General features: G+C 37.0%; 1 protein-coding gene across 1 annotated transcript in view; it reads right to left on the reverse strand.

The window, feature by feature from the left end:
- The window catches only part of Ttc17 (tetratricopeptide repeat domain 17), an 80,126-nt gene that overhangs the window by 39,837 nt on the left and 28,101 nt on the right, over window positions 1–12,188 (reverse strand). Inside the window, exons 10-15 of the mRNA XM_090347866.1 lie at window positions 10,545–10,657; window positions 7,595–7,741; window positions 6,245–6,360; window positions 5,931–6,096; window positions 4,653–4,730; window positions 4,288–4,512 (exon numbers count right to left, since the gene is read on the reverse strand). Coding sequence (XP_090203992.1) covers window positions 4,288–4,512; window positions 4,653–4,730; window positions 5,931–6,096; window positions 6,245–6,360; window positions 7,595–7,741; window positions 10,545–10,657 — 845 coding nt within the window. The remainder of the gene's footprint in view (window positions 1–4,287; window positions 4,513–4,652; window positions 4,731–5,930; window positions 6,097–6,244; window positions 6,361–7,594; window positions 7,742–10,544; window positions 10,658–12,188) is intronic.

Raw genomic sequence — 12,188 nt, forward strand, 5'->3', positions numbered from 1 at the left:
CTAGTGGATTTAGTATGTCCCTGTTTCTGGATGATTGGGTAAATGCCAAGTAGTGGAACTGCTGGGTCTATGGGAGCTCTATACACGAACATTCTTATACATGTCTTTTGTTAGGTAAACTACACACATTTTCCTTGACATATAATATCAAGTAGTGAGATACAGGGTTGTGATAAGTTTAGTTCTAATAGATACTACAAAGATCAAGTCATGGAAAAAAAAGGCAAAAAACATTCCCCACACTCCACCCCTGGACACCCCCCACCTCCCCAGTTTTTTTTGGTGTTGTGTTGTGGGGCTTGTACTCTGGGCCTGGGAACTATCTCTGATCTCTTCCGCTCAAGGCTACCACCCTACCCCTGGGCCTGGGTGCTGTCCCTGAGCTTTTCAGTTCAAGGCTCTGCCCTACACCTACAGCCTCAGCCCCACTTCCCGTTTTCTTATAGTTAATTGAATTAAGAGTCTCATGTTCTTTAGTGCTGGGCTGCTTTGAACCATGATCCTCAGATCTCAACCTCCTGAGTAGCTAGGATTATAGGTGTGAGCCACCGTGCACAGCTTCCCCCCATTTTTTTTTGGTAGGATACTTAAAGATTAACAACAAAAATCAAAATTGAGGACTCAAACAAGCCTAATGGTAAGTTTTAGAAGTCAAATAAAAAAGCTAAAAGAAAATATTGTTAGTAAGACACGGAGTCAAAAGACTTTGTTAGATGTAGTTATGTACAATTTAAAAACTAAATCCTGGGGTTGGGAGTTTGGCCTAGTGGTAGTGTGCTTGTCTAGCATGCACCAAGACCCATGTTCAATTCCTTGGTACTATATACATAGAAAAACCAGAAGTGGTGCTGTGGCTCACATGGTAGAGTGCTAACCTTGAGGAAAGCCCAAGGACAGCGCTCAGGCCCTGAGTTCAGGCCCCAGGACTGGCAAAATAAATAAAACAAGGATGCTGAAAATTACCAAAAAACCCAAAAAACTAAATTCTAACAAATCAGCAAAATGTACATGTAAAATTTTATTTTGAACTATAACTCTACAACTAATAGACAAATATTCGTATTTATTTTTAGTACCTTGTTTGATACATCTTAGTTCAGAGGCAATAAAATATCTCTAAAGGATGGAAGGCTTTGTGATCTATCTTCTCAAGTTCAAATTCAAGCTCGGAGAGTTTTGGTAAACTTCATAATTTTTCTGTTCATTTAATACCCAGTGTCTGCTCATCTACCAAAGGGAAAATTCTGACAGGTTGATCTGATGAGTGAGCTATTATGGATAAAATGTTTAGTATAGTGACTAGCCTTAGTTAAAAAGTCAAAAACACGTGTGTGGTTATTTCAATTGTCTATACAGGTCAAGATACAGGTTAAACAAATATTCATAGATCTTGATCATATTAGGTATCTTATACTACAGCTATCAAAATATTTTTTTTTTTTTTTTTTTTTTTGCCAGTCCTGGGCTTGAGCTCAGGGCCTGAGCACTGTCCTTGGACTTTCTCAAGGCTAGAGCTCTGCCACTTGAGCCTCAGCACCACTTCCAGCTTTTTTCTATGTATGTGGTACCGAGGAATCGAACCCGGGTCTTCATGCATGCTAGGCAAGCACTTTAACCACTAGGCCAAACTCCTGGTCCCTCAAAATATTTTTTTTTGGTGGGTCACGGGGCTTGTACTCAGCCTGGATATTGTCTTCAGCTCAAGACTATTTCCCTACCCTTGAGCCAAGCCCCACTTCTAGAGGTTAATTGGACATAAGAGTCTCAGATCCTTTTGCGCCCAGGCTGGCTTTGAACCTTGATTCTCAGATCTTAGCCTCCTGAGTAGCTAGGATTATAGGCATGAGCCACTGCACCCTGCCAAAACACTCATTAAAAAAAGTGGGTTATTAATTCCATTGATAACAGTCTGCTATAAAAATACGTGGAATACTGAAAAGACTTTATGTAAAAAAACATTATTTACAATAGTTAAGCACTGCCAGTAATCCAGAGAATAAGAATTGCAGCGTATCAATCCCCTGACTTTAAAAAAAAAATTTATTGTGGAGATAATGTATAGAAAGGTTACAGTTACATTTGTCAGGTAGCAGGTGCATTACTTCTCACACTTGGATACCCTTTTTCATATTTTTGTCCCCATTCCCTCACACCCACCATCCCTTCCCTCCTCTGACTTTTTAACCATTTAAAATTATGTAGTAATTTGGGTTCTGCTTAAAGTATTTTGGGGGGGAGAAAGTAGTTATCTATCTTGATTTACTGTGACTTACTTTTTTTTAAATTTTTTGTGCAGTACCACTGCACTATTTGGCAAATAAAAAAATTTAAAACACGGAAAGGGCTCTTTTTGATTAAGAAAAACACTGCCTAAGTGCCTTACTGGGTAGCAGTAGAAAGTGAACCACAGTGTCATAGAAATGCTATGTGAGCCTTCCATTGGATAAAGCCACTTCTCCACATCCCAAATTACATCTGTGTTGTCAGTTCTCACTATACTAGTACCTAGCACACAGTAAGCATTGGCAACTTCCTCTGCCAAGTAATCCTAGCTATTCAGGAGGCTAAGATATGAGGATCACAGTTCAAAGCCAGCCTGGGCAGGAAAATGAAATTCTTATCTCCAATTCACCACCAGAAAACTGGTGGTAAAGGATTAGCCTTGAGCAAAAGAGCTCTGGACAGTGCTCAGGCCCTGAAAGTTCAAACTCTATGACTGATTCATTCTCCTTAAACAAAATTCAGGTATAAATATGCATATTCTAAAGGAAACTCTTAAGAGGTAGCATTTTCTTTTTTTTTGGTCAGTTGTGGGACTTGAACTCAGGGCCTGGTGCTGTCCCTAAGCCTCTTGGTGCTTAAGGTTAGTGCTCTACCACTAATATTTTCTTCTCAATCTTTTTTTTTTGCCAGTCCTGGGCTTGAGCTCAGGGCCTGAGCCCTGTCCTTGGACTTTCTCAAGGCTAGAGCTCTACCACTTGAGCCTCAGCACCACTTCCGGCTTTTTTCTATATATGTGGTACCGAGGAATCGAACCCGGGTCTTCATGCATGCTAGGCAAGCACTTTAACCACTAGGCCAAACTCCCGGCCCCTTTCTTCTCAATCTTAAGAAACAAAAAATTAAAAAAAAATAGTTTTGAGGTATCTTGAATAAACCTAAACTATTCACGCATACTTCTTCTAAAGGTTTCTCTCTATATAAAGTATGTAAACATTTACGTATTATTAAGTAAGATCAAGTTATGTATTAGGTAGTATAACTATACAATACACTAAAATTAATAGGACAAAATTTTAACATTTAACATAATTTCATAAATGCTAAAATGTAACAAAAAATAAGAGAAATGATATCTTTGGACATGTAGAAACATGTCTCTCTCTCTCTCTATATATATATATGGTATATATAAAGAAGTATAGAAAGTTGTAAAGCACTGATATAACTCTATGGGCTATGAATATTTACCTGCGTATTTATTTTTATCAGAACAGCTTTTAAACTATGCTTGGCTCGATGGTACAGATATATCTATAAAGTCATAAATAGTACAATATTAAGCAGTATGTGTAATGCAATGAATAGCAAGAAGAACACATAGTTCTATTTAGCCAGACCCTGGAGTATCAGAAGATGGTATTAAACCCAAGTACCAGAGTTGACCCTAGGAAGCTTCCTATTAGAATACTGGCTTTTCTAGAAAGGGACAATATTTTAGGTGAGATTGAGGGTGAATAAATTCACTGAACTCTTAAGGATTTAACCTAACTAATGAATGTTGTCTTTATTACTTGTTTACTTATGAATAATCACAAATAAACATTAGATTATTAACTGGTGAATTATTAATTGGTGAATTAACTTATCATTAAAAAATGAACTGGGTGTTTCAGACTGATGTAAGAAAGTGGCAGTTATCTTTTCACAGTCACGTCTGTTCTTCAAGCATTAAGTTCTAAAAAATGTGTAACTGTATAACTCTAAATTTTACTCATTTAAAATTTAAAAAGGGACTGGGAGTTTGGCCTAGTGGTAGAGTGCTTGCTTAGCATGCACAAAGATCTGGGTTCGATTCCTTGGTAGCACATACATAGAAAAAAAAGCCAGAAGTGGTGCTGTGGCTCAAGTGGTAAGAGTTCTAGCCTTGAGAAAGTCCAAGGACAGTGCTCAGGGCCTGAGGGCCCAGGACTGGCCAAAAAAAAAAAAAAAAAAAAATATATATATATATATATGAAAACACAAATTATACTTACTCTATAAAAATAAATGCATAAAACCTCTCACCTCGGAGCTATTGATGGCCAAAGCTTGAAGTAGCAGCTTCGTAGCATCAAGGTGAAGGCCATAGTGAATCAAAAGGTTGGCCAAGTTGACAAGAGGAATGTCCTGGTACTGAAGTGGAGCTAAGTTCAAAGCTCTCTGAAGACAGGCAATTGCAAAAGTGCTATTTCCCACAGCTCTCCAGTAGAGGCCAGCTTCATTGAGTATAAGCCAGACAGGAGCGTTTGGCTGAAAAAACCCAAATACCTCAATTAATTAAAAAAAAAATATATAGAACTTGTTGAGATTGGCTCTTAGGCAAGTATATTTTAGTGTTTAATTATAATTAGTAAGATACCTAGTTTTAGATGTCTAAAGAAACAACTCACCTTGTTAATAGCATGAAATAGGAAAGACCCAATTTCTTCCTCTGGGACAGTATAGTTATTAATACGGGAAAGTAAAATCTGAAAACATCAAAAGAAAAACTGATTCAACTGAAAAAAACAGGAAAGATATTTGAAAAGAATTTCAACAGCCTTTACTTATCTCCTTGAGAACAACTTTTTTGAATAGCTATTTATAATCATATATAAAACATGAGGTCACTGAGATATTCGCAGGTGCTGAACTGTTGCACTAGTTTTTTTTAACTAAAAAGGTTAAAAGATACACACATAGACACATACATACATTACATGAATACACTATATTTCATGAAAGTCAACCTAAGGGTCAAAACTATAGTAAAAAAGTAAAGACAACATGCGATATCCAATGTGTTAGGTATCTGCTGTCTTTCCTAGCTGGAAAGCACCAGATCCCCAACTAACCTACTTTATTTCCTTACAGTATTTATGTAACTGTGAGGAACTCTAAAACAAAAGCTATCACCTATTTGTCTTTTATTTTAAGCACCTGAAACAGTACCTGGAAGATAATTTCCTGCCTCAGTCAATATGTGCTGTATGTAAGTGGTGACTTCTGGTTTTGAGGTTAAGTTTTAAAAAGGTGATTGTGATGGTCTGTTTTTTTTCAACAAAAAAGTATAGTTTTTCAACAAAAAGGTATTTTTTTGTATATACAAGATGGTATCAAATATAGAAATCTACATTCAATAATAACATATTCTCACCTTATAAAACAAATTAATGAAAACATAAAAAACCTCATTCACAATTCTGCAGAACAGTTATCAAATTGATGCAGATTGCTAAGGATTTAATGAAAGACAAAAGCGGGGTTGATCAAGCCAGGGAAACAGAACTTGCAAGCTTTCACATTATATAACTTGTCATGCCAGAGGACTCAAGCCTAAATTGGAAGGGCCAGAGTGGCCTCTGCTAGACAATGAATAACGAAGTTCTCTCTTATCCTAGTGTAGTTAGGTTAAGAAAGGGCTCTGTTATTCATCTTCTAAGCCCTGAGTTAGTTGAGTAAGCAGTGCTCAGGAGATCTATGTAAATAAGCAATGATAAGGAACACTTCCTGGTACTCCTTTAATAGTACAACTGACTTTTCAATCATTTCAGCAATTTAACTCTATCCTTCAGTTTTATAGACTTAAAGCTAGCCGACTCCCTTCCTTCAAAGTTTTGTTCAACCTAAGAGGCTTCTGAAGTCACCCAGAATGGACGGCAAGAAACACCAGCCTAAGTGAGCCTTACTTTTCGTGCATGGTCATCTGGTATTTTGGCTTTCAGATCCATGCGGACCTCTAATTCTTTGACTAAGTAGGACAGAGTGTGGCTTTTTCTGAAGTCAGTTATGGAACAGTCAGGGGTTTGGGCCTCTTCTTCTGAAGAATAATCATCACTGCTGAGTTCGTGAATCCTGGCATAAGAAAAAGGAACAAAATTCATATTTTCAAAGTTTGGGTGAGTTCAAGATAAAACCTCAACCTTATATGTCCAAGGCTGGTGCTCTCAAAGAACTGCCAGATGATATCATGCAGAATCAGGTGCTTTGCATCAGCACTTGCCTGAGTCCTTTGTTCTCTGGAGGCAGAAAATACGTCGGCAATTCCCTGTCAACAGGGACTCGAGGGTAGCTTTCCGTACAATCTGCTCTTTTAGGCCACAGAACATGCTGCTTGTCCTGGAGAAAGAAAAGAACTTTTCAGACATTACTCCAGATTCACTACTTCAAGATGCCACATGGACGATTGAAAATATTTAAGTATACTATGATAGTGGTAGAGAAACGTACTACCATGAGATAAACACAAATACTGTAGTGTTCCTTCTACTGCAAACTGTAAGTCTAAAGTGCTTTATCAGACTGGTTAAGGCTTGGGAAGGCCTAAGCCAGTTAAGTCAAGGAGAAATGTACTTGAGATTTCTAGAGAGGAAAATGCAAATCTTAGGTTTCTTATGCTGCTGCTTATTACTCCAGTTGCTGCTGGATGTCATTGTGTGACTATGAGAAAATAAGTTTTCATATGAAACCAATACTGTGAATGACAGAATGAAGACAAGTGAAGAAAAGTAAAGTCACTGGTAATATTACTGAGCCACTAAGTCTACCAAACCTGAAGTTAGCCTATCTCCACACTTTCCATAATAATGGGCAGATTTTCTTTTAAGTCAATTGGAGGTGTAGTTTACAATTGATACTTGAAAGCATACATATAATTGTTTGATTTATAAAATTCTCATTTTTTTTAAATATAAGAGGCCTACTAAACTTGTACCATGAAGCTACCACATTTGAGTTTATACAACAGTTACATAGAATTGCTAAATTAACTCTATTAGGATAAACAAATTCTGAAATTTTAATTATGAATGAAAAATAGATCTCACTTATCTTCATACTATAATACTGCCACCAACTAACATATGGCTTGTTTCATAGCTAGTCCAGAAATGTGTATTTGTCAACTTGCTTATTATAACTATCTTCCATCAGAATGTAAGCTCCAAGAGGGTAAGACACTTCATTACTCTATTCCTAGTACCATACTATATTACCCAGTTGTGAAATGAGTTGCTGTGAGATGATGAACATGAGTTCTTCAATCACAGAATGACAATTAAAGAAGTGATATATATACATATATATATATATAAAAGCATACTATTACATAAAGTTAAACTTTACAAAAAAAAGAGTTTGTACTTATACTCAAGAGTACAAAGCTATGAACTGAAACCAGAGTTTCTATCACATCGTTTGAATTCAAGGCAGAGTCTGTATCTTTTTCATCCATTAGCAGGTTGTCTCCCATTTAATGAATGTGATACAGGTCACTGTATCATAATTATGAACCACTGCTTAAAGAGATCTTGTCTGTGGGAGAAAACTCATTAATCATCCTGAATACACTTACTCTATATGCATCAGAGTCCTGGCCCCAGATCCAGAGAACAGAATGGGCTACAGGAGAAGACTTTATGGAATCACTGCTGTCACTCTGATTTGCTGGAACATCAAAGTTCACAGACATCATGCTGGAGGTTGATGAATCCTCACCAAACTAGGAAATAAAAAGTTCAATCCAATTTCAAATGAACAGGAGTTATGACTTGGGGTCATAACTCTTAAAAGTATATAGACAGCTGGCCTGGTGGCTCACACCTGTAATCCTAGCTACTCAGGATGCTGAGATCTCAGAATCAAGGTTCAAAGCCACCCCAGGCACAAAAGGACTTGAGACTCTTATCTCCAATTAACCTCTAGAAAACAGGAAGTGGGGCTTGGCTCAAGGGTAGGGCAGTAGCCTTGAGCTGAAGAGCTCAGGGACAGTGCCCAGGCCCAGACCAAATTCCAAGCCCCACAACCCACAAAAAAAAAAAAAAGTACATATATACTGTAACATTGGCATAGAAAACTACTTGAGTTAGGATTTAACTACAAAATGCCATTAAATACTCAGAATTAGTAGAGAAGCAGAAAGTAAATCAATAATTTAAAAATCAGACATATATCTGAGGGAGAGCAATGAATATTCTGGAAAGATACTAGCTTAGCCATGTTGATTACAACACTTTTCATAATAGCCAAATGATGGAATCAACAGAGGGTCCAACAATAGACAAATGGATAAAGTATACATTATGAGATATTAGAAAAAATGAAATGTCACTTTCAGGTGAATGGATGTGACTAAAGGATATCATACTGAGCAATAAAAACCAAGCTCAAAAATGAAATGTTGCATATTTTCACTTATATACATATGAAAGCTAGATCTATTCACATTCATGGACATGCACATAAATATAAATACCCCTATGCAAAATTAGATGGTTAACCACAGAATGGAAATCAAACTAAAAGACTACTCATGAGGAGAGAGGAGAATGGGTAAAGTGTAACAAATCACAAGTACACATGAGAACAATAAGAAGAAACAAATGATCTGATGAGTAGTAGGGATTGGGAATGGAGAAAAGACTGTAGGTAGGTAGGGACTAACACGAGAGATTCTTTTGGGGAGAGGTAAAGATTACTCAAAAATCAATTAAAATGGAACAAAAAACTACTTCTTAGAGGGAAGGTTGAAGGGCATGTGATTAGAGGGAGTAAAATTAGAGATGTAACCAGGAAGAAATTCTTCCTGGTATAACTGATATAAACTTATAAAAATTCCATGTGCTCCAGGAGCGGGGCTCATGCCTGTAATCCTAGCTACTCAGGAGGCTGAGATCTGAGGATCAAGGTTAATAGTCAGCCTGGCCACTAAAGACCTTGAGACTTGTATCTCCAGTTACCCACCAGGAAACAGGAAGTGGCGGGGTAGGGCGGATTCTACGATCTCACAGCCTCAAGAGTAGCTAGGATATTCCTAATGGTTTAAAGTAACTCTTATTTAGAGATAACTGTTAACCAAATGCATGCAAGCATCACAAGTAGAAAGGGAAACTAAAACATGAAGGAACTTATATATAAACTGCCTCCAAACCAAGATAAAACAATGTTGAACATACTTATAAGATACCAAAGTTCTTGTGTATTTCTGAAACCTAAGTAAGGAATGAATATGATAAATTTCTAGCTCTACACCTTTATGAAAACAAATATTCTTCTATTATACAGTGAGGATACAATTTTATAAATATAGATTTTAAGGCATCCCTGAGACCACTAAGACATCTAAAAGTAACACTGATCTTCAATCTTTTTCTTTTCTAAATATTTCAGTCTTTCCTCTTATGGTGCTAAAATTCCAGAGAATGTGAATCTAGTCTTCATTTATTTCTCTTGAGAACCAAATGTAGGATACTGAGGAACTGGTACAAAAGGCATAGGAAGATTATAGTCCAGGCTGCCACTTTCCCTCTTAATGGCCTGTTAGGTTTTGTTCACTGTCATCTAAATTTTGTCAAACTTAAGTGCTCTAATTTTTTTTGTGGTCTATCCTTCTAAAGATGTTTTCCTGATTTCACATTTTAACTGTTTATCTTTAGACATTTCTATATTAGTGACAGGGAAAATGGGCATTATTTAAGAGGACAGGATAAATGTGAATATTTATAAAACTTGAAATTATACTTAGAATTTTTGTTGCACTTACTCCCTGTAATACTGTAAAACTTATCCACTAACAGTAATTACCTTTGGTGGCATTACATATAGATAATTTCTTACCTAGGTGTGTGTATGTGTGTGTGTGATAGAAGGCACACATTTCTCAGTGATGGTTAATAAACATTTTTTGTTGATTAATATTATTCTGCTGATGTTTTTGGTTAGGTAACCTAGTTGGACAGAGATAGCTCTCACACTTTTCTTTTTGGCCAGTCCTGGGCTTATGCTCAGGGCCTGAGCAGTGTTCTTGGACTTTCTCAAGGCTAGAGCTCTACCACTTGAGCCCCAGCACCACTTCTGGCTTTTTTCTATGTATGTGGTACCAAGAAATTGAACCTGGGTCTTTGTGCATGCTAGGCAAGTACTCTATCACTAGGCCAAACTCCCGGCCCCAAAGCTCTCACACTTTATAAATAGATCTTACAGCTTAAGAAGGGAGATAAAAGCTTTGAGGTAATAGTAGCAGTCCAACTGTAGCTCCCAAGGTAAAGTAGAAAAGAAACAAATGCATGTTTATACATGCACAGAAAGTAATTTGGTAAACAGAAGGTTATTCATGGAATAACTTAGTACTCACAACAAAATCTGACTTTACTAACAAAACACTAAAAATCTTAAAAACTTCAAATGGCGGCCACAAATTTCCGTGAATTAACACACAGAAATCAAAGCAGTAAAACATGCCATTATTCTCAAATATGCAAAAGTTAATAAGAATTGGGGGAGGGAGGGAGAAACAAGAAAAAGACCTGAACATAGTCCACATTTTCAAAAATATCTCCTCGATGGTAGCGCACAGGTTGGTCCCACTGGCAATGTAAACTGTGCTGCTGGTTGACCAGACGGCAAATCTGATGATTTCCTGATATAAAAAGGAAGTTACACAAATGATAAGCAAGGTTAGCAATAGCCTATGTTTTCCACAGTTTAAGTCATACAGCTCTATACCCCTCAGACTCTAGAAGAGTATTTATTCAGTGGACTGAACAGAAAAACATTCATTAAATGAAATCATTCCAGAAAAGTTCCAGTTTCTCCAACTATAAAATGAGTAAGCTGCTAGGGGTTGGTGGCTCACATCTGCAGGAGGCTGAGATCTGAGGATCCAAGTCCAAAGCCAGTCTGGACAGGGAAGTTCATACTACTCTTGTATCACATTAATCAGAAAAAAGCTGAAAGTACAGCTGTGCTCAAGTGGTAGAGCTCCAGCTTGGAGCAAAAACGCCAAGTCAGAACATGAGTCCAAATTTAAGCCCTAGTACCAGTACAGAAAAAGAATGAAATAAAACAAAATGCCCAAGGATACAATCAATGAAGTATCTCTGAATGTGTAATCAATCTATTGATTACACAATTTTTGGACATTACACAGACTTCCAGTTTTTTGGTAGTTAACTGAAATTGAGTGTTACAGACCTTCCTGGCCAACTTGGCTTTGAATAGCAACCTGAGGAGCTCAGTCTCCTGAGTAGCTAGCATTTTTCTTTATCTTTTTTGCTCAAAGCTATCACTCTCCCACTTGAGCCACAGCTCCACTTCAGCTTTTCTGGGTAAGTAATTGGAGGTAAGAGTCTCATGGGCTTTCCTTCCCAAGTTGGCATCGAAGTGTGATCCTCAGATCTCAGTGTACTGAGTAGCTAGAATTACAGGTGTAAACAACCTAGTACTCAGCTTCTAAGAGTTTTAATAAAAGCTATATTCACTTTTTTCCGGAAAAAATTATGTACATAAATGAAGAATTCTATATACAGTTTTGGAGAAGCCCTGGCAATGAATCCATTGATCCATATTAAGAATCCTGCCTGAGACAAATTACAGTCTTAAATCTTACTTGCAAAATAGTATTTATTTTTAAGGGAACAAGAAATAAGCAAATAAAGGAAGTCTGTTTTGCTAGTGTTAACCAGAGTATTTATAGGTTGTTTCTATGGCATGTCTGACTTATGTTTGCTTACCATGAGGCCTTGTTATACACTGCAATATTCAGGCAGGAAACCATATTTGTCACTGGGGAACTTGTGAGGAAGGCAGATTATCAGGTCTCACTTCAGATTTCCAGAATCAAAATGCCAATATTAGGACTTGAACTCAAATCCTTGTGTTGTAGCTTGGCTTTTTCACTCAAGGCTGGGATTATACCACTTGATCTATGTTTCTAGTTCTGAATTTTTGCTGGATCACTGTAAATAAGAGTCTCTTAGATTTGTCAGATCTCAGCCTCCTGAGTTGCTAGAATTATTGGCATGAACTAACGGAGGCAGTCTAACTAGTAATTTAACATGCTCATCAAGAGGCTGATATGAATATGAATTCATATGAATATGAAACACAGAACTCCTAGAATCTAAGACTTGCTCTTTTTTTTTTTTTTTTCAAAATGTGTATAGAAAGAG

Source organism: Megascapheus bottae, chromosome 16 (genome assembly GCF_031878675.1).
Source record: "Megascapheus bottae isolate mThoBot1 chromosome 16, mThoBot2.hap1, whole genome shotgun sequence".
In the NCBI taxonomy this organism is placed as follows: Eukaryota; Metazoa; Chordata; class Mammalia; order Rodentia; family Geomyidae; genus Megascapheus; species Megascapheus bottae.